Raw genomic sequence first — 23,568 nt, 5'->3', positions numbered from 1 at the left:
CAGAGCTCTGACTTGGAGATAGAATTAATGGCTGATGATGCCTGCAATGCCAGGCGTACCATACTCAAACTTAATGTAATGACATTGTTATAGTCATAAAGACTCAACCAGTATTGAATAGGTGGTTTCAATAAATTAATGTTTAATATTTATTAATTGATTTCAATACGGTCAAAATGAAAATAATCACTTGTAAGAGATGTTATATGTCTGTGTTTTTCAGTTAAGAATGTTCGCCAGCGTAATGGTTAGCACAATTAGCTGTCATTCTCGGGAGCCTGAGTTCGATTCCCAGTACCGGTACCGTACTGTCAGACTTGTACAAATGGCAGGATGGTTGATATGCGGTAAAAATGGTACATGCAACTCCCCTCCATTGGGGGCGTGTCTAAAAAAGTAGTTGCACCACCTCAGGATGAGGAAACGAGTTTACTTTAGTTGAGAAATATTCACGGTTGTTGCTATTACTGTAGCAGGTGAGATCATTAAAAAAGCAATCATTTAATCTCTCATAACTCGGACCAATATAGGTATTTTTTGGAGAGTAGTAAGTTTGAAACGTGATAAAAACAAACCAATCAAAATGATTGTTTTACACGCCAACGTACCTAACAAATAATAGTAATAATAATAATAATATAATAATACTATGTGTTTATAAAAAATGGAGACAACGAACGTACGAAATTAAACATTACGATGAAATGTGGCAAACCTTCCTGTTATTTATTTTTATTTTTTCCGTTGTGGAACTTCTGACTCTATTCGGACACTTGATAGCATACCTAACTTAAACAATGCAGTCTCTCTTATCTCATTTACAGCTATTTAGGTAAATCCTGATGTGATAAAATGTAGAAAACAAGCATGAAATATACTTAAAAATGAAGGTTTGGCTTTCAACAGCAGCAGTTATCCAAGGAATGCTTCCAGTCACTATCTATTACATTCGGAAGTACAACTCATACATGAGTTACCAGCTGGTGGTTTGGCACGCTTTCTACAGCGTGGCTTTATTTGGAAGGAGTGGCTTCTGCTACATATACACCAATTGGGAATATCAGAGACCATCTCCCGAAACCATTTGGGAATAGATTCCCACTGTTTGGACTCTATAGTCGGGAACAAAAATATTTTTAAAAGTTTAAAAAAGATGGGACCTCGAATGTTCTCGATTACAGTGCATGTCCGACGAGATAGCAGTGAAGATGTTGTCATTTAGAATGACGACACACCGGTAGTAGGGAAGTTTAAATGAAAATGGTGATAATTTTTACTCAGGTTTACTGTGTGGTAGGCCTACTGCTCAACTGACAGAGACAAATGACTGGCCATTAAGTTCTTTTCTCTACGGGTTCGCGTATGAAGTGAGACAAATCTTTGTAACAAGTTTTTATGACTGTATGTCCTTCCTGTCGTCAACCTCCTCAGAGGAATTAATGAGATGAAACGATTGACGTGATATGAGTAACTAAAACTGACTATATTTACTTTATATGTAGGCCTAAAAGCTGTGTTCACCATTTGTTGTTTTCTTACGTTTAGAAATACTGCCTTCAAATGAAAATAGCCAGTATAGCTCAAATACATATATTTCTTAAAGAATAATGTAGAATGTTTGCAGGTATAATTTATAGCTCTTTATAGCCTAGAAGTCTTGTGTTCACTGCACAAAATTTGAGGTTATCGTATATTGGACCCCCCCCCCTACATTTTTTGGCTGTAAAAGAGTGGAAAAAAAAGGGGGGAGGGGGTCCAATACGTGAGTAAATATGGTAAACCTGCTTCTCCAAGAATTACCTATATTGGCCTGAGTTACAAGATATTAAATCATGAATATTTCTTAAATAAAGTAAACTCATTTCCTCATCTCAAGGTAGTGCAGCTCGTTTTAGGCAAGCCCACAATGAAGGTGAGCTGAGTGTACCATTTTACCACATATCAACCTTCCTGTCATTCTTAAATCTCTGGCAGTACCGAGAATCAAACTCAGCACCCCCCTCCCCACCCGAGAACGGCAGCTAATTGACTCACCATTACACTGGCAGACATTTTTAACTACAAAGCACAGACATATCGCATAACTGACATGTTTGCAATGTGCGGGTCGGACATACAAAACTGTTCACTTATTTGTGCAACGTCACAGGAGCTACAGTAGGCTACAGAGGCAAATATTTATTAACTATGATAAACAGACATACCGCATGACTCTGATGCGTGTTTTCATTGCACAGGTTGGACGGACGAAACTATTCACAAATTTGTGTGATGTCATCAGAACTGCAGTACAGCCTGTACCCGCTTTGAAGCAGAATCGTTCTTCTGACATGTTGGGGGATCTTACATGCAAGTTTCTTTTTTATTTTCTTTGTCTCAAAAAGCCAGGGAGGTCTAATACACAAGGGAATATGGTAATAACAAAGAAAGCAAATCGCATCAAATTATTATACCAGCTGAAAACTGGAAATGCGTAGATGGTCTCTTAAATGCCGGAAGAAATCATCAATGTATCTGTGATATTCTTAGATATATCCCCTTTCTATAACCATATCTTTGCGCTGTATTTCCATCACCTATTGTCCACAGCATCTTTAATCAGTCTAAAGTCTCTTAAGTTCTAAAGCACAATGTTATCTTGCACAATCCTCTGCAAAAAACATATAGAGTGAGACTAGTGATCTTAAACTTTCTTCCAATAGATAACTAACACCTCACCTCTGCACCTTGCAGGCTTCTGCTAGAAGTAGGGCACGGCGCAGATTACGTTGGCTGTGCTCTGCAATGCGACTTGCCAGTTCTGTAGGGATTGGCTGACCTTCCTTCTTACAAACAGTCTGTAAGGACAAAGACAGGACACTTTATAATACTTGTCTCTAATAAAGACACAGGTAAAATATTTTCTATTAAGCAGATCAGAACAGAGATCTAAAAGTACCCCAAAAGCGACGCAAATCTCTTGAATCTCTAGGGAAGTGCAAAAAGTGGACGGTCAATGATCCACACCCCAGCCCACAAAAGAAGAAAACTGGGATGTTTTAGCTCATCAGTTAATGTGTCCCTGTATCTTTCAAGCTTTTGCAGCTACAACTTATAAATTATGAGAGGTTTCTGGCATCTCTTGAATACTGAATTTGAATATTCTTATGGTTTGAACAAGATTTTGGATTTCCTTTCACTTAAAGCCATTTCTGAGAACAAATACAGTACGTGACGAAACAAACAGTACTGAAATTACAAATACGGTATGCTCTGAACATAGAGATATGTCATTATCAGATGCAAGGTGATGACAGCAACATGTATCTAACTGTATCGGTACACCATGGGCTCAAAATGTGCACCCTCATGTCTTGTGCATTGTTAATAATGGTCCTGTATATTGTCAAACATGTTGATGAACACAAGGTTGTTGCAAGGATACAAAAATTGACTGTACTGTATCTTCTCTCGTAATTCAGGAACATTCCTAGGCAGGTCATGCAACTGGAAAATGGATGCTTTCAGCATGTCCCACATGTAGCCTCAGAGAGCATGAGATCCAGGGAGTGGAATGGGTACAGGAAATTAAGCAATCTTGTAACAATTTGAGATCTCAGAAAACTGGAACTTAATTTTGTGTTGAGACACTTGAATATTCTACAGTAGGAGTTTGAACACTAGGGTTGGTAGATGGACTACTACTACTACTACTACTACTACTACTACTACTACTACTACTGATGTGCTGCTATTGAATGGGTGGTGTTGTTTAGTGCTCGGCGTATTTGCTTAATTAAGTGGTGCTTTAAAGGCCGTGTATGGAAACAATATATTGTGATGTGATTATAAGGGGAAGTGCTGCCCTTCAGAACGCGGTATTATCTCTCTTTGATGAGCTAAAGAGGCATCCCTTTTTTGACAAGGTAAATAAGCCATTTACACTGACTGACAGAGCAAATGCAACACCAAGAAGGAGTGGTCAGAACTTTATGCCAATTGCAGGGTAGACTGACGTCACTGAGGTATGCTCATGATGTGAAATGCGCCGCTGTGCTGCGCACGTAGCGAACGATAAATGGGACACGGCGTTGGCGAATGGCCCACTTCGTACAGTGATTTCTCAGCCGACAGTCATTGTAGAACGTGTTGTCGTGTGCCACAGGACACGTGTATAGCTAAGAATGCCAGGCCGCCGTCAACGGAGGCATTTCCAGCAGACAGACGACTTTACGAGGGGTATGGTGATCAGGCTGAGAAGGGCAGGTTGGTCGCTTCGTCAAATCGCAGCCGATACCCATAGGGATGTGTCCATGGTGCAGCGCCTGTGGCGAAGATGGTTGGTGCAGGGACATGTGGCACGTGCGAGGGGTCCAGGCGCCACCCGAGTGACGTCAGCACGCGAGGATCGGCGCATCCGCCGCCAAGCGGTGGCAGCCCCGCACGCCACGTCAACCGCCATTCTTCAGCATGTGCAAGACACTCTGGCTGTTCCAATATCGACCAGAACAATTTCCCGTCGATTGGTTGAAGGAGGCCTGCACTCCCGGCGTCCGCTCAGAAGACTACCATTGACTCCACTGCATAGACGTGCACGCCTGGCATGGTGCCGGGCTAGAGCGTCTTGGATGAGGGAATGGCGGAACGTCGTGTTCTCCGATGAGTCACGCTTCTGTTCTGTCAGTGATAGTCACCGCAGACGAGTGTGGCGTCGGCGTGGAGAAAGGTCAAATCCGGCAGTAACTGTGGAGCGCCCTACCGCTAGACAACGCGGCATCATGGTTTGGGGCGCTATTGCGTATGATTCCACGTCACCTCTAGTGCGTATTCAAGGCATGTTAAATGCCCACCGCTACGTGCAGCATGTGCTGCGGCCGGTGGCACTCCCGTACCTTCAGGGGCTGCCCAATGCTCTGTTTCAGCAGGATAATGCCCGCCCACACACTGCTCGCATCTCCCAACAGGCTCTACGAGGTGTACAGATGCTTCCGTGGCCAGCGTACTCTCCGGATCTCTCACCAATCGAACACGTGTGGGATCTCATTGGACGCCGTTTGCAAACTCTGCCCCAGCCTCGTACGGACGACCAACTGTGGCAAATGGTTGACAGAGAATGGAGAACTATCCCTCAGGACACCATCCGCACTCTTATTGACTCTGTACCTCGACGTGTTTCTGCGTGCATCGCCGCTCGCGGTGGTCCTACATCCTACTGAGTCGATGCCGTGCGCATTGTGTAACCTGCATATCGGTTTGAAATAAACATCAATTATTCTTCCGTGCCGACTCTGTTTTTTCCCCAACTTTCATCCCTTTCGAACCACTCCTCCTTGGTGTTGCATTTGCTCTGTCAGTCAGTGTATATTGCTTTAAATGATTTAAGGTTATGTTTTCAAAGAGAAAAGAGAGTAGAGGTACTGAGAATAGAAATGTCAAATCCAAAGAGGTTGAAATAGACGTAGAAAACCAGAGATACTATGTCGGATGAGGAGCTGGACGTAACCATGGAACTACAGAGTACGAAGACTATAAACCAAAGAGTAGGATTAGAAGAGATGCGACTAGAAATTGATAAGTTAGTCAAGCATAGTGAAGACTTATTAGCATTAGTTAAGATGACTCCCAATACCAAAGCGGAGATAAAAAAAGGTATTAAAGAAATGGGACAAATGGCAGAAATAATCCGTAGTCGTTCGTAGGAATGGGAACAATTTGATGTGAATGAAGATCCAAAGGCTAGGAGTGATTTGGAACAGGGCACTACCTCCAGTAAGAAAATAACCCGTGATGTTGGGACACAGGCGCAATTCAGTGACAGAGTGCTAGATATAGAGCAGACCCTCTTGGAAGCTACGTGCTTCGACGAGTTTGCGAAGCTATTGGATAAGGAATGGCCTGACTGTGTTTACAGTAACACGCACATCATCTCCGGAAATATAGGGAAATTGACTGATTGGGATATATCAATGGCTGTAAATCCCAAACATCTTACAGAGGAGGATGGAATTATGAGAAGCATGAAAAATATGCATACAGAAATCTCTGACATGTTGAACTCTAATCTGGAGGAAGGTAAGACGGAATTCCTGCTCACTGTTACGCAAACCTACACGAGTCGAGGAGGAGAACGGGAGAAGCTGCGATATGTGTATGTAATACCATATTCATTTAATCAGGATGGAGTAAATGATCTGCAGAGCCTGTATTCATGTCTCACCACTGGAGAGAGATAATTGAGACTCATACAAGAAAGAAGGTGCTGATAACTATCCCGGATACCCTTGATCGGAATTATATAAGGAAAATCTTGGAATGGATGTTTCGTAAGAGTGATATTGAAATAGGGTGCTTGGAATTGGGTAAAACGCAGGTAAAACAGGCTGTTTCTGTGGGATTAACATCGAAAAAGAAATCCTTAAATGATAATACTCAGGAAACAGTTACGTGCAAAGCTGCGGGAAAAACGTATGCCGAATTGCTTAAAACAGTAAAGGAAGGAGTAAACATCGAAAAAATTGGCGTTAAAATAAAACGAATAAGGAAAACAGCAAAGGATGACCTTATACTTACTGTAGAAGGCAAAGGAAAGGCTGACGTATTACAACGTGAGATAACTAAAAACGTCAAGGAAATAGAGGTTTCAACAAAAAGGAAGGAGACAACAATTCTAGTGTGCGGTATAGATCCGGATTTAAATGAAAACTATCTCAGAGCAGCACTCTCCTAGAAGCTGCTGTCGAAGAATCTCAGATCAATATTACGTCCGTAAGACCGGGGAGGTTCAGAAATCTGAATACTACCGTAATATTGCCAACGGAACCATCGAAAATACTGTTAAAGAAAAAGAAAATAAATGTGGGATGGGCAACCTGTATGGTGAAGGAAAGAGTTACAGTTGCAAGGTGTTTTAAATATCTTGGATTTGGACATAAAGCGCCACACTGCGACGTTAAGGATGACCGGTCACGGAGCTGTCTAAATTGTGGACAAGAAGGCCATTTGGCGAAGGATTGTAGGAACATTTCGTTTTGCACCATGCGCCAGGTGGAGGGCCACCGTTCAGATCAAATGAAATGCCCTACTTACAGGAAGCTAATATTAGAGGCAAGGGTGTTGAATTTAAACGACCAATAATGGACATACTGCAGGCGAATCTCATGAGGAAATCCGACAGTCGTGACATCATGTATGCGACAGCGTTGGAAAAGAAAGTAGACTTAGTGCTTGTTAGCGAGCCAAACAGAAGGCGAGTAGCCGAAGGTGGTTGGTTCACGGACAAAAGATGTGATGTAGCTGCATATTTTTTAAATGATAAGTTGGAGGTGCTAAGCATAAGGGCAGAAGAAGGATATTTGTGTATTTAACTTCAGCAATATCAGATTTATTATTGTTATCTCTCTCCTAACATCCCTTTTGATATTTTCAAAGCTGAAGTAGATGCAATAGTTCAGGACTGCATGGCGTCAGGTATTGAATCTATCATTCTCGGAGACCTAAATGTCAAGTCGTCTCTGTGGAGGGCACCAACTGCAGATCGTAGGGGAGAATATTGGGCAGAATGGATAGCGACCCTAGACTTGGTGGTTCATAACACTGGAATCTTACCAACTTTTTCCAGAGGGAACTCAGAGTCTTTCATAGACGTCACCTGCTCAACGCAGGGTATAGCATCTTTCATTGTTGACTGGGAAGTTATGGAAGATGAATCTCTCAGCGACCATCGTTTTATTTACTTTCAAGTTAAGGGATCGAAGAAGCTTAATGATATCACGAAAACGGTGTGGAACTATAACTGGGAAACTTTTAAAATTGCAATCGAGTGGATGTCACAAACTGTAGATACAGTGCAACATACTCTAAAAGATGTAACTGCTGTTCTTAAAGATGCTTGTAGGACCAGCCGATTGAGGGGATCAACAAAATATAAAACACGAGTCCCTTACTGGTGGAACAATGAAATAGACATGCAAAGGAAAGACTGCAATCGCAAGAGACGAATTCTTACAAGATCTAGGAAAAAAATCAGCCAGGTCAACTTAATACAATTAGAAGCTGACTATAAGGCATCAAAGAGGCAACTAATGAAGCTAATAAAGGATTCTAAGAAAAATCTCTGGCAAAAGCTATGCGAAGATCTAGACAGTGATATCTGGGGAGCGGGATATAAGATAGTGACCGGTTGAATAATCAACAGGGTACCAGTTAGGCTCCCAGCTGATAGAAGGAAAGCCATAGCAATGGAGTTGTTCCCTTGTACTAATGACAGACTTGAAACGGAATCAGATTTTTGTGTTGCAGAACCGTTCACTGTGGTTGAGTTACAAGAGGTAGCACGCAATATGAAGACTGGTAAGGCACCAGGTGTAGATGGAATCCCACCAGAAGCCATCAAGTATGCAGTTGAGGTGGCACCTGGTTGGATCTTATCAGTCTTCAATGATTTATTAAAAAAGCGTGAATTCCCCGATGAGTGGAAAGTAGCCAAGCTAGTGCTGTTATTGAAGGCAGGGAAACTATCATTAGATCCATCAGCATACAGGCCACTTTGCTTATTAAACACCTTGAGCAAACTTTACGAAGGATTGATTAAAACTAGACTGGAGAAAGAACTTGAACAACAGGGAGGACTTTCTTCGAACCAGTTTGGATTTAGAAAGGGTAGAACCACAACCCAAGCTATTGAGAGGGTGATTCAAATACAGGCAGAAAGCAGTGAGAAATGGGCTGCCTTGATAACACTAGATGTCAAAAATGCTTTTAACACTGCTTCTTGGAGCATTATTTTGAGAGAACTTCGTAGGATGAATATTTCTCAGTATCTACAACAAATAATCATTAAGTACTTCAAAGGACGAAGAATACGATTTCATGATTTAGAAGATCTTGAAATGAGTGCTGGCGTTCCACAGGGATCTGTCCTAGGACCCACCTTGCGGAACATTCTATATGATGGTGCCTTACGCCTGCAGCTGACAAAAGGGACAACATCTATTGGTTATGCAGATGACCTTGCAATAGTGGTAATAGCAGAAAATGTAGAAGAACTGACCTTCCGAGTAAATGAATCACTGAGACGAGTTAACCTTCGGATGGTAAATAATAAGTTGAGATTGGCTCCACATAAGACTGAGGCTGTAATTTTGAAAGGTTCCAGGAATTGGAAAAATGTCCGTTTCTTATTAAATGATACAGTGATTATCCCAGGAAAGTCTGTACGATACCTTGGGGTTCTTATTGACAGGAATTGCACATCTGGTGCACATGTGAAGGCAGTAACCCAAAAGGCAGAGAAGAAGGCATCGGCATTAGCCAGACTTATGCCTAACATCGGGGGACCAAGAACAGTTAAGAGACAGATTATGTGCTCTGCAGTATATTCCATTTTACTTTATGCTGCACCTATCTGGCACAATGCACTCAGGAGGAAGTTGTAGCTGCCAGTATTCCCAATGACCTCCTCGTTGTAGAGAGAAAACTTTGGCATGAAAGGGGTGCGACTATATCTGCTGAAGAAAAGAAAGCCTCGAGGAACCAACTCTTACTAGACTGGCAAGACCGATGGGATGGCACAACCGATGTTGGCCAATGGACAAAAAAGCTAATACCCAACATAGGAGACTGGCTTAAATGTAGACATCGGCAGGTAGATTACTATCTGTCGCAGATCCTGACAGGACATGGAAGATTCGGCGTATACGCCATGAAGATGGGAAAGACGCAGGGAGATGGTTGTCGGTACTGTTCTGAAAGAGATACAGTAGAACACACTTTTTTCCACTGTGTTCGATGGGAAGAAGAACGAAGGAAAACCTGCCAACAACTTGGCCGACGATTCACACAAGGGAATCTGGTTCAGATTATGTTAGAGAGCCCGTTTGCCTGGAACACAGTAAAGGCAATGGCGACAAGCATTATGGGGATGAAGGAGAAAGAAGAGAAAGGAAGAACTTAATAATATACATCACTCCATTCTGATGTCATGCTGACAAGCAGTTCCAGAATGGTCTGAGTGAAGAGGGCAGGGGTTTTTAGTTGGTGGAAATCCAACTCCCACACAGAGTGGTGTCTTAAAAAGATTTTCCCCTGCCATAAAAAAACTACTACTACTACTACTACTACTACTACTACTACTACTACTACTACTACTACTACACCAATCCACAGAACCAGGCTGTAGTTCCACCAATAGAACAATACTAGTAAATAAGAATTAAAATTACAGTTGGCCAAAAATGTGCAGGCATTAATTCTCCATAAGAGGCTTGGTGGCCAAGGAGAGGAATATGAAGATGGTACAAGTAGTATTGGGGATGACAAAGAATATTGTGCTAAATTAGAAAGAAGAAGAAAAAAAGGAGATTCTAAACAACTGAATATATTAACAATTAGAAAACTATGGGTAACGGCCCATAAAATGTTTGCAGAAAATTACCTGTCAATCAAACAATCAATCAACACTAATCTGCATTTAGAACAGTCACTCAGGTGACAGGTTCCCCATCTGTTGTTTAGCTACTTGAGTACAATTAAATACTGACTTGTAGAGCTATTGAAAGAGAGAGAATACAGTTGAAACTGTTTAAGATGTTCCTCTTGAGCATGTTTCCCTGATTATTACTTCATTATTCCACAGTCCCAGTCCATGCCCTATTAATTACATGTTAAAGAAACCTGGATAGCACATTTACGTCACTCTTTAGTACGTACGTTACCTTCCCACCATAAGAAATTTAAATTAGCGTTCCTGGCCATGTTGCGCGCACGATGCACCAGCCACAACTGGCCTGGGTGAGGATTTGGTAGAGAACTTAATTTCACGGCCCTAGCGTGTCAGCCTATAGCTGCAGGGAGCATCAGTCACGAATGACGAGGTGTTTTATAACACAAATAAAAAGACGGGATCATCTAATAGGCCATATACTTAGACATGAAGGGTTATAGAAGAAAATAAAAAAGGGTTCCATAAAGGGAAAAAAATTATAGACGACGATCAAGATTAGAGTACATGACGCAAATATTAGATGATATGAGATGCGACTCCTACTATGAACTGAAAAGGAAAGCGGAAAACATGAACAATGGGGAGCTACTGCCAACCAGCCTTGCGGCTGAGAGAAAAAAATTGTGTAACAATGTACACTAATTAGGCCTACTGTACTTACGCATAGTGGGTTGCAGGCATTCAGTTATGGAGAAGAAGAAAGCTAGACAGTTTCAAATGATGAACAATTAAAGTTTATTGAGAGCGCGGATGCTAATCCACACATGAAACGTGTGCAAATCGCTCAGATGTTGGGCATTCCTACGATAATTGAACGTTTTTCCTTTATGTTTGGCTATGTTGGTGTTCTTAAAATGTATTATTTCATTAATTATATTTGCATACACTTGTTTGTTTGTACAATAAGATACAAAAGTTGAAAACTAGAAAAGCGGCTGGAATTGATCAGATTTCTGGGGATATACTAAAGACAATGGGTTGGAATATAGTACCATATCTGAAGTACTTATTTGATTATTGTTTGGTCGAAGGAGCTATACCAGATGAATGGAGAGTTGCTATAGTAGCCCCTGTGTATAAAGGCAAGGGTGATAGACATAAAGCTGAAAATTACAGGCCAGTAAGTTTGACATGCATTGTATGTAAGCTTTGGGAAGGCATTCTTTCTGATTATATTAGACATGTTTGTGAAATTAATAACTGGTTCGATAGAAGGCAGTTCGGTTTTAGGAAAGGTTATTCCACTGAAGCTCAACTTGTAGGATTCCAGCAAGATATAGCAGATATCTTGGATTCTGGAGGTCAAATGGACTGTATCGCGATTGACATGTCTAAAGCATTTGATAGGGTGGATCATGGGAGACTACTGGCAAAAATGAGTGCAATTGGACTAGACAAAAGAGTGACTGAATGGGTTGCTATATTTCTAGAAAATAGATCTCAGAGAGTTAGAGTAGGTGAAGCTTTGTCTGACCCTGTAATAGTTGAGAGGGGAGTTCCTCAGGGCAGTGTTATCAGACCTTTATGTTTTCTTATATATATAAATGATATGAGTAAAGGAGTGGAATCTGAGTTAAGGCTTTTTGCGGATGATGTTATTCTCTATAGAGTGATAAATAAGTTACAAGATTGTGAGCAACTGCAACGTGACCTCGAAAATGTTGTGAGATGGACAGCAGACAATGGTATGTTGATAAACGGGGCTAAAAGTCAGGTTGTGAGTTTCACAAATAGGAAAAGTCCTCTCAGTTTTAATTACTGTGTTGATGGGGTGAAAGTTCCTTTTGGGGATCATTGTAAGTATCTAGGTGTTAATATAAGGATAGATCTTCACTGGGGTAATCACATAAATGGGATTGTAAATAAAGGGTACCGATCTCTGCACATGGTTATGAGGGTGTTTAGGGGTTGTAGTAAGGATGTAAAGGAGAGTGCATATAAGTATCTGGTAAGACCCCAACTAGAGTATGGTTCCAGTGTATGGGACCCTCACCAGGATTACCTGATTCAAGAACTGGAAAAAATCCAAAGAAAAGCAGCTCGATTTGTTCTGGGTGATTTCCGACAAAAGAGTAGCGTTACAAAAATGTTGCAATGTTTGGGTTAGGAAGAATTGAGAGAAAGAAGAAGAGCTGCTCGACTAAGTGGTATGTTAGGCATAGATATCAAGGATAATTTAATAAAAAACCACCTAATTCAATACTTTCCACGTTTAATGTGGTTATTATCTACATGATTTTATGTAGACTTATTTGGTCAGTCTACATAAAATCATGTAGATAACCACATTAAACGTGGAAAGTATTGAATTAGGTGGTTTTTTATTAAATTATCCTTGATATCTATGCCTAACGTCATCTTCAATACGGAACAATAATGAGAGTTGTTACTTGTAATAAGTGGTATGTTCCGAGCTGTCAGCGGAGAGATGGCGTGGAATGACATTAGTAGACGAATAGGTTTGAATGGCGTTTATAAAAGTAGGAAAGATCACAATATGAAGATAAAGTTGGAATTCAAGAGGACAAACTGGGGCAAATATTCATTTATAGGAAGGGGAGTTAGGGATTGGAATAACTTACCAAGGGAGATGTTCAATAAATTTCCAATTTCTTTGAAATCATTTCGGAAAAGGCTAGGAAAGCAACAGATAGGGAATCTGCCACCTGGGCGACTGCCCTAAATGCAGATCAGTATTGATTGATTGATTGATTCGTTTTCATCGTAATTATTTTTACGTTCAAACCTAACCTTAAATTTAACAGTGTAATTATTTTTCGTTTTCTAGCACGTTCGCTCTTTAGGACGTTATTTTTTTTGGTCCCCACAAAAACGTCCTAACCAGTTTTGGCTGTATTAATGGAAGATTTGGACTACTAATGGCAACTGATAAAATTCAACTACTGTAATGCATGTGGACAAAATGATGATTTATTTTTTGGAAGTGGAAATAGCACCTTTTGAACAGACACTCCTCATTTGTACTCGACGTCAAAGAAGTAACAATATTATTTAATAAGTAGGAGAGAAGCTTCATGACAATAACAAAGATCTCAAAACAAATTTTTTCCTGCCCCATTAATAAAAAAATGTAATGCCACAAAATAAACCAAAGACACTCCCACGTAAGGTTCACTACAGTGGTTATAGACGGAAAGATGTTTTTAGCCCCATAGCTCGATTATGGTATAAAGATTTGAAATTTTAAGAGATCTCTTGCTACCAAAAACAATGTTGATAGTCACATTATCCAAGTCCTTTGCTCGCAGTAATAAATTAAACCATTAATAACATTCTAAGTGCTCAGCACTTGCAAGACAGAAACCACAGTCCACATACATAAGCGAGATGCAAGGGATAAAGGAGTAGAGCCACGACAAATCACCAAACCATATCTCCTGGCATGAGGGAGAGTACTGTGTAATCCTCTAAGAGGTCACCTCCCACTTCAGGGGAGAAAAAACCTTTTAGTAGTAGTAGCAGCAGCAGCAGCAGCAGCAGTAGTAGTAGTAGTAGTAGTAGTAGTAGTAAAAAGCTATAAGACCAAAGTTGGTCTGACAATATATAAATTATATTCAGTTCTTTTGCCCTGACTTATCAGTTGGAGAAAAGGAATATAGAGGCGTTCCAAAGATCAAGGATTCTCACAAACTGGAGAACTGAATGCGAGTGCCGCCATCCAGCCATCATCAATGTATCAACGCGGACTGTTAATAAGCCACACCGAGGGGTACTGACACCCCGATATATGAAAGAACAGAGAAACATCACACAAGAAAACACACTCTAGAAAAGTCTGGATGCATAGTGACATCAACGCATGACATTGTGGGTAGAGTCTGTGTGTACGCATGGTAAGGACCAGTGCTGCAGCAAAGCTGAATGAAATCCTTTGAGTTGAAAAGCTGAAGTTTAACAAGGTAAGCCAAGGTTGTTATACCCAAAGTGTTGTTGCACGAGGCCAAGTAACCTCCTTACAGTATGTGCTGCAGTTCAATCTTGCTCAACTGTCATTGCAGTGATAAGTTTCTGGCCATATTCAGTACTGTTTTATGTCCAGAGCATGTCTGTAACTTCAATACTCTGTTTTGCCACATAATGTATTATATGTCTCTCCAATTCAGACAATGGCCAGGCGAGTTGGCCGTGTGGTTAGAGGCATGCGGCTACGAGCTTGCATCTGGGAGATAGTGTGTTCGAATCCCACTGTCGGCAGCCCTGAAGATGGTTTTCCGTGGCTGTACCTTAATTAAGGCCAAGGCCACTTCCTTCCAACTCCTAGGCCTTTCCTATCCCATCATCTCCATAAGACTTATCTGTGTCGATGCGACGTAAAGCCCCTAGCAAAAAATAAAAATCAGACAATGAGAAAGAAATGATCTTGTTTCAAAGGCTCTTTGCTGTTGTTTTAAGAAGGTGATGAAAATTTTAATATTATCCATTCAGCAGTTTATCAGACAGATATACATACTACAAGAATAAAGAAAATGTGATATGTAAGGATCCATGATCTAAGTAATTTGTTATGAACACCAATACAATGAAGCACTTAATTGCTAACCAAGTACTGCTCTACAGGCAGTCGTACCTGTTACAAAAATACTATGAATGAAAAGAAAGAAACTTTCTTTACAAATTCATGGAAACCAAAGCCTTCTGTATCGTTGGTTTAGGAAATGGAGAGTTTTCAATAGAACCATGTTAAAATGGAATAATTGTTTAACTTCATGAATGTCAAACTTGTTTCTAGATTGAGTTTTTTAACATATGATACACCAATTTTACCAAGAATAATTATATTGTAGTATAAAAATAAATTAAAAAATTACTGTTTTTAGAATTCAAGCACCACTTAAGAAAATCAGTACAGCATTAAGTTACTAATTCCTTCTGCTAACATTTGTCCAAGTTTATCAATAAGAATCTGACAATTCAATAGGTAGTCTATAAAGACGATGCGATATATGCCTCTTATGTCTCAGAGCTTCTCCAACATTTTCCATTAAGTTCTGCATCGTGTGTAAAGTTGACCTGCATGTCCTGAAGCCGTATTGTTGATCGGGGATGATTTCAGTCGTTAGCAAGGCGAGCCTAAACATTAGGATTTTCGAAAAGACCTTGAAGACACTTTTTAAAGCAACACCTCTATAAGAATCGGAAGAGTCTGGGCTTCCTTCACCTTTATATAGTATCCGCAGTAAGGAGGTTTTCCAGCAGGATGGTATATCGCTCATCTCCAGACACTCGTTGAAGGGTGCAGTCCATATTTTTCCCTGACAATGGCAAGGAGTTTTGAAGGTGTAGAAAGAGTGTTAAACCAGAGCCTTCCACGAGCCAGCCTTAGAGTGCATCTGTCAATTATGTGGACAGAAATGTAAACGATATCATGCGGAGTGGTGTAACAGGAGACAAGGGTCTCCTAAGTCCTGTACAGACGGAGACATTAGTTGCGCCATAACTGGTGTAATCTATTATTACCATTTATTATACAATGTACTGGTATGATGTCTGTTGGTAGCACATGGACACATGATGCCTTAAATGGTACACATTCTGTCAGGAAAATGGCTGACAGTGAAATTGAGGCAATGGTAGCTGTTGTTCAAGTGGTTACTTCCGAGATAATTTTGTGACGCCGCCGGAGAAGAAAAATTACGGTGGTTGAATAGATGATAGTGGACAAAACCGTGGATAATAATGGCAAGACGAAGGTGTACACGAATTACATAGCTTCTGGAGCGATGAACTGAGGACAGAAGGCACCGATTACTTATCTCTTCTAGTACGTAGACACAGCATTTGTGTTTAATGACAGGATAGCTAGCTGAGGTGTCTGTACCAGCGTGCTAGTTGGCCAATGTCTTGGAGAGGTGATATTTTCAACTGATGATGCCAAGCTGCACTGGTGCGAAACACTGGTGGTTTTAGGACTAAGTTTCCTTAAGTAGTTATGTACGTCTTTTACTCATAAATTAATAAATCTTTTAACAATATCAACAATTTTTACGTAATTGTACGTTGGAGAAATAAGGTGGTGTTATAATTACATATAAGCTGACTTATAATCCTGAACATAAAGTTACTTAATTTAGATGGAACAATTTCCTTACCATCATTATGTCATCAGAATATGGCAGCAAACTCACTTCTGCATTACAAGTTCCTCGTTTTGGCAGAACATGTTCTGTTAGAAAACGCAGCTTTTTCATAATACCAAATTGTGTGCTTACGTATTTGCCTGAACCTGCTCCACTCTTCTTCCACGGTTTTATCCTGTTGAGTTCAGCCACACAAAGTACCGGTACATAAACTTTTCATTTTCGTCATAATGCCACTGGTAGTTCAAAGGTCTAACAATATTCAATGCACATGCAATTCTTTCCAGAGGTTTATTTTCCTGGCATGCTTATTACAGTAATTTGGTGACTTGATATTATAGCAACAAGTCTCTACGTTGAATGGATTGGCTAAACGTTTACTGCCAGCCTGTTCCATTCCATTTTCTCACACATAAACACTGGTAGCACTACTTCAATATACCTGTACCCAACTACAATGGATAGGAAAATGGCACAATATCTGTCATCATTTGTTGGCATGCAATCTACAAAAAATTCACTGTTGCCATGAGATGCCAAGCAAGGGTGATGTTCACACTAGAACATTATGTTATTGCGCCAGTTCTGATGCAAGAAATGTCTCCACATGTACAAGTCTTTTAGGACTTTGTGAATAACCTTTTCATTTCTTCTTCTGCTGCTGCTGCTGCTTTTATGGCCTCACTGCATCACTTCAGTAAATCATTTTCTGATGATCATCTGAGATAGGTTTTCTTTCAGAACAGCCCAGTGGTTTTTCATTCGTTCTGATCTTTTCTATCATTCCTCATCTGAAAATACCCTTTTCAATGAATGTCGTTTGTCTATTTTTGGTTTAAATCGTATTTTTATGTTTTACTGTTTCTTTAGAATTTCTGTTTTGCTTTGCAAATCGTCCAGAGTTATTTATAGTTCTTCCATATCCTATCTAATTTCCTTAATCCATCCTCTTTGTTGCATCAGATTCCAGAGTTTCTCTATAATTTTCTTGGTAATCTAGTCTCCGGTGTTTGTTCTTTGGATTAATGGCTATTAGCTGCTATAAATCTATTATTATCATTATTTCTGTTATTAAGTACTAATTCTTCAATGATACCGAGCAGAAGAATCAGCAACAAAGCTGTGTGAATGGTTGATACCTAAACACTAGCCGGTTTTACAGCATAAAAGGTAGAAGAAACAGATGTACATAAAAGGTCAGGGAAGAAAAGTAAAGATATATTATTCTGAATTAGAATCTGCTGCTTGTTGCTTTAAGGGGCCTAACATCGAAGGTCATCGGCCCGAATTAGAATCATTGTTGTTAATATCCATGCAGACGTTTGGTAGATGTGATTATTCGAGAGTAAAACTAAGGCTATTATACTAATCCTGTGGCACCTGTAATCTCCAGTCATTATTCTAAATCATGAGATGACTTGCAAAATACAGTGGAATTCTGCTGTAACGAACACCAGTATAATGAAATTTTCAGAATAACAAATTTTTTTTTGGTCTCTTCCTTTTTCCCTATTTGTTGTGCGTTAAAATATTTCATTTTAACGAATTTCGTAGTTTCAGTTTAACGAATTAAAATTGAGCTCTTTTGTTTACCAATTTGACCATATTTTCACAAATTAAACTAAAATTCATCCTGTTCTACGACCAACATTTTTCTTGTTACATTATTTCGTCGGATTCAGATTATATGATCGCCATTTTCCATATATGCATCCTATGCGATCGAGAAGGTAATCGCTTTTGTGTAACCAATATGCTTCGCCCGTCATCCAATCTATTAGCTGAGTAGGAGCGCCAAGTTTGCAATCCACCAATCAACGCTACGCTTTGTCTAACCAATAGGCTTTGCCCATCAACCAATGTAAGGCATCACACTATTGGCTGAGTATGATCATGATGTTTGTAATCCACCAATGAACGCAGCGGTTTCGTCGCATCATGCATTGCATGTTTCTCCTTTGTATTTAATTTGCAAATCAACATGTTTCTGTTAAGGTTATATCAATAAACTTGCAAAGTTTGTGTGTATTTTGTTAAATAAATAAGTTCATATCTTTGCAAATGGATAAGCAGAAGCAACAGCAGTTTTCGTTGAGTGAAAATCGTAAAATACTTGCGGAGGTAGAGAAAGGCGGAAAGAAAGGAGAAGTAGCGAAGAATTACGGCATTAGCCCGTCAACACTTTCTGCTTTTTTAAGACAGAAAAGTAAGATACAGGAAAACATTGATGCTGATGCCCTAGGTCCACAGCATAAGAAGACAAGGACAGCCGACTACAAGGAGGTGGACCAAGCCGTCTATACGTGGTTTGTGGAAATGCAGAGTAAAAACATTCCAATAAATGGCCCATTGTTATGTGAGCATGCGCGATCTTACGCACGTTCACTTGGATCACCTCAGTTTATGGGTAGTGCTGACTGGCTTCATAGGTTCCGGGGGAGATATGGCATATCCCACAAAATTATAAATGGTGAAGGTAACGATGTCCCGAAGGAAGTTGAGTCTTCATGGCAGCTGGAGACTCTAAGGGATACCTTGAAGGAATATTCGCCGACAGACATTTATAATGCAGAGGAAACTGCATTATTTTATAAACTAATGCCAAACAAAACCCTTGATTTCAAGGGAAATAAGTGTTTTGGGGGCGAACGTTCAAAAGAACGTATCACAGCTCTTTTGTGCACCAATTCCACAGCAACGGACAAACTGAAGTCTCTCATAATTGGGAAGTTTGAGAAGCCAAGGTGCTTCAAGGGGGTGCAACATCTGCCCTGTGAATACAGGCACAACTTTAAGGCATGAACGACATCTGTGCTGTGGTTGTTGGACTTGGAACGTTGGATAAAGGCCGAAAAGAGAAGAATTCTTCTATTACTGGACAATTGCTCTTCTCGTAATTGTGTGCCTTGCCATTTGGAGCATGTAAAAGGTTTATTTTTGCCTCCAAATACAACTTCAATTCTGCAGCTGCTGGATCAGGGTATAATTCATACAATAAAGCGGCATTACCGAGCTTGTGTGGTTCGTTGAATGCTATGCAACGTTGCCATGAACAGAGATATTAACATCAACATATTGGGAGCAATGCAGATGTTTAATGCTGTATGAAAATCCCTGAATGCAGACATCATCACAAACTGCTTTAGAAAAGCTGGAGTGGTTTTTACAGAAGACATCGCAAAAAGTGAAGTGTTGGATGATGTGGAAACCGAGGAGAATTGAAAGCGTTTGTGTACAATGTTGGATGTGCCATCTACAGTAAGTCTTACAGACTACATCAATGTAGATAGTGATGTAACAGTCCACAAAGAAATCACCAATGAGGAAATTGTGGAGGACATTATGAATGATAGAGATCCATATGATAAGGAAGAGGAAGACAACCCCCAAAATGATTGTAATCGACAGAGCTTGACTCTTCAGCAGGCAACGAACATGGCACGTAGCCTTCAAGATTTTCTTGTGTCACGAAGTGATGTGCCAGAATCTGTTTTAAATTTATGTGCAGTGGTTGGTGACTACTTGGAACGTGATTTTGTGTCTGAATCTGTTCAGAAGAAAATCACGTACTTTTTCAAAAAATGAGGTTCTGGAACAATGTGTAGACTTGCTGGTACAATGTAAAAATAGATTTTCTGAAAACATCTGTCAATATTGTAACTCATAATGGTATTTTGAAATTATATAGATCCTGCAACGGATATAACAAGGCAGATGACCTCGTAGTTCTGCCCCTAAAAACAACAATAACTAATAGAGTACAAAACAGGAACCATTTGAGAAGGCAACACTTTGTTATCAGCTAGGTCCAATTCCATGTTTGCTGTGCATACTGAAGCCCCTCCATACCTGTGCATACTGAAGCCCCTCCATACCTTATGCCACAATACCAACGGCTCTTTCAAGGCCACATAAACTAATTAATCTGTGGAAATGAAATGACATACGGCTTTTAGTGCCGGGAGTGTCCGAAAACATGTTCGGCTCGCCAGGTGCAGGTCATTTGATTTGACGCCTGTAGGCGACCTGAGCATCGTGATGAGGATGAAATGATGAAGATGACACATACACCCAGCCCCCATGCCAGCAAAATTAACTAATGATGGTTAAAATTCCCGACCCTGCCAGGAAGCAAACCCGGAACCCCTGTGACCAAAGGCCAGCACATTAACCATTTAGCCATGGAGCCGGACAGTCTGTGGAAATTATTAAGTATGCAATCTTGCCACATTCTAGGCAATTGGTAGTGGGATTTGAACCTCTGTACCTGTGAGGCCTTTCCACCATTATACTCTTATCGTGCCCCTGCCAAGCGTGCTATTGTGAGGCTTGGCATGCAACAGCCAGTTTCCACCCTGTACAATACCTGTTCCTAGTCTGTGTGTGAACCTCCTGTTGCAACATACGTGTTCTTTGTATCTATGGTCACTTCACAGGTTCATTTGGAGTATCCATAATTAATTAATAGTGGTGCTAACGATTCCTGCTGTCTTCTAGTCCACAAGCACATATCTTGTTATATTAGGGAGAGGGACCAATGGTTTTTTTTTTAAGAACTTTAGTAAACACACCAGGGTGCATAAAACTAGATTGCAAGGGGCAAGCACGTCACCCCATATACATATCGTCGTTGCACCTGGAAAAACCGCTATGTGATAATGTTGTGCTAGAAATACTGACCCGAAGCACGTATTACAAGGTGCCCACCAGTAACTTAAGTCTGTCTTCCCTGCGTTTTGCCTGGGATGTACCTGTTTTCCCTTCATAAATTTAGTGGGACATGGTACACAAGAGTGACGCTCAAGAATGTATCATACTCTAGAATCATCACCTTTGCACAAACACTTACAATGCCATAAAGAACTTGAAATAAATTTACCTTAAGTCAAACAAGCTAGAACTTATAAAGTACCAATCTGTGTGAAGCTGGTTATCAGTAATCCCATTATACAGCCACTACAAGAAACATTACAACAAAAATGAACCAAATTGCTCACAGCAAGCCATCAGTCAATCACTCTTCAAACTAACGCCTGTGTTCATCCTGGACCACATTTTTGAAATTGGCGTGAGTGAGCTTGCCAATTTCTAAACACGTTCATAACAGAAGTGTGTGGGTTAGTGCTCAGAAACTCAAGAATAAGTTCCCAGTTTCTTTAGCAAATGGAAGTGTCGTTCGAAAGCGTATGCTGGTCAACTAGTGTGCATAAAACCAAGCACTACTGATACATTCTATTCTTTGTCGAATTCTTTTCTGTGATAACTTCTCTTTTCCATAATAATTTCTCGAAAAATGCTGAGGCAAAATCCGTAATAATTATGGGCAGTCCATTATAGTTAGCACATCTAGGTTATGTTAATTACATGGGTAGCTTTCAAAACTCTGGATGTTTTAAAAATAATATTAAGAAGATACGAGTTATTGACTTTTAATTTATAATACACACTTCAAAAAAGTTTCAAACCAGCTGTATTTTTTGTGTTGGTGAAGAATGTTCACTCTAAGAGTTGTTGCATGACAAACAGTCATCTAAATGACACGTAACGCTACTTGTTAGTGGATGTGGAGGTAATTCATGCAGTCTCAAAACAGTTCAGAAGTGTGCTGTTAATGTCGCCTGTGGACACAACATGAAAAGAGCACATTTGTGTCCTGTGCAGTATACGGACATCCCTCAACAAGTCATTACTGCTTCTGACCATACCCGCATAGTGACAATACGTCAGCAAGGTCTGTCTGCGAGGGCAGTTGCCAGCCTGGTTGGTGTACACTGTAGCGACATAGTCAAGACATTCAGCCACTATCATGTGACACAAAACTTTCAGGATTGTCCTCGCAATGGTCGTCCACGGTCAACAACAGCAGCTGACAACCATAATGTATGAATCCTGGCTCCCAGGAACCCAGCAGACACAAAAGAAATGCGTAATGCCTTACGGCAGGCAGGGCTGTGTCTATGCAGACAATCAGGAATAGTGTCCATACGGACCACCTACACTCGACTCTAAGAGTTCCTTGGCGAGCACCTGCACATACACCCCAACATCGAGGTGACGCCAGGTACAGATGGGCAAGGGAGCACTTGGACTGGACTCTAGAAGAATGGCAGCAGGTCCTCTTCATGGATGAGTGTCGAATGTGTCTGATGCTAGATAATCATCGCAGGAGGGTTTGGAGAGAGCGAAGTAACACCAGAGGAGTCCTGTAGGCCATCTAACATGCCCATCAGAGAGGCGGATCCATCATGTTTTGGCGCGGCATAAAATATGGACGTCGGACACCACTCGTCATTGTAGAGGGCAATATGACTGTACACAATACCGAGGCAGAATTCTTGGGCCCACTGTTCAACCGTACTGACAACATATTGGCAACAGATTCACTCTGCAAGACGACAATGCTTGCCTGCACTGTTTTAATCCATTGAACCTCTTCCTCACGTAGGCCGACATCCAATGGATGGACTGGCCTCCACTGTCTCTGAACATGAATCCCACTGAATGTGCCTGGGATATGCAAAAACAGGCAGTGCAACGACGAATGAATCCACCTCCCACCTGGCCAGAGGGCTGCTGTTGAAGAATGGAACAGGTTCGATCAGGACAGACTCAACTGCCTTGTGGACAGCATGCCACGACGGGTCCGATCATGCTTCACTGCACGGGGTGGAGTAACAACATACTGAGAGGCAGAATCAGATTCCCATGTTCGATAGGTGGAAGCACGTTGCTGAACAGTATTGTTTGTGTTGCACATGTCATTGCTTTTTCTTTACACCAATCATGTTATGCTTGATATGAACTGTATACTTGCATCCCATACATTCCCTGGGATTATCAGCAACCTAGAAACCCAGAACTCCAGGTGGTGCAAAACATTTTTGAGGTGTCTATTATAATAATTTAAGTTTTGGTTTAATATGAACGAAGCAATTGCAAATTAATGGGGGAAGTTACTATCTACAAATATTTAAGTTTACTTTTAAAGTA

The 23,568-nt window shown here is 40.6% G+C and overlaps 1 protein-coding gene across 1 annotated transcript in view; it reads right to left on the bottom strand.

Annotated features, from left to right (window-relative positions):
• RfC38 (replication factor C subunit RfC38) overlaps nt 1-23,568 on the bottom strand; it is a 100,719-nt gene that overhangs the window by 32,873 nt on the left and 44,278 nt on the right. Inside the window, exon 5 of the mRNA XM_068228418.1 lies at nt 2,719-2,837. Within this exon, the coding sequence (XP_068084519.1) occupies nt 2,719-2,837 (119 nt within the window). The remainder of the gene's footprint in view (nt 1-2,718; nt 2,838-23,568) is intronic.

This window comes from Anabrus simplex, chromosome 6 (assembly GCF_040414725.1).
Source record: "Anabrus simplex isolate iqAnaSimp1 chromosome 6, ASM4041472v1, whole genome shotgun sequence".
Lineage (NCBI taxonomy): Eukaryota > Metazoa > Arthropoda > Insecta > Orthoptera > Tettigoniidae > Anabrus > Anabrus simplex.
This window is presented reverse-complemented; position numbering and strand designations above follow the sequence as displayed.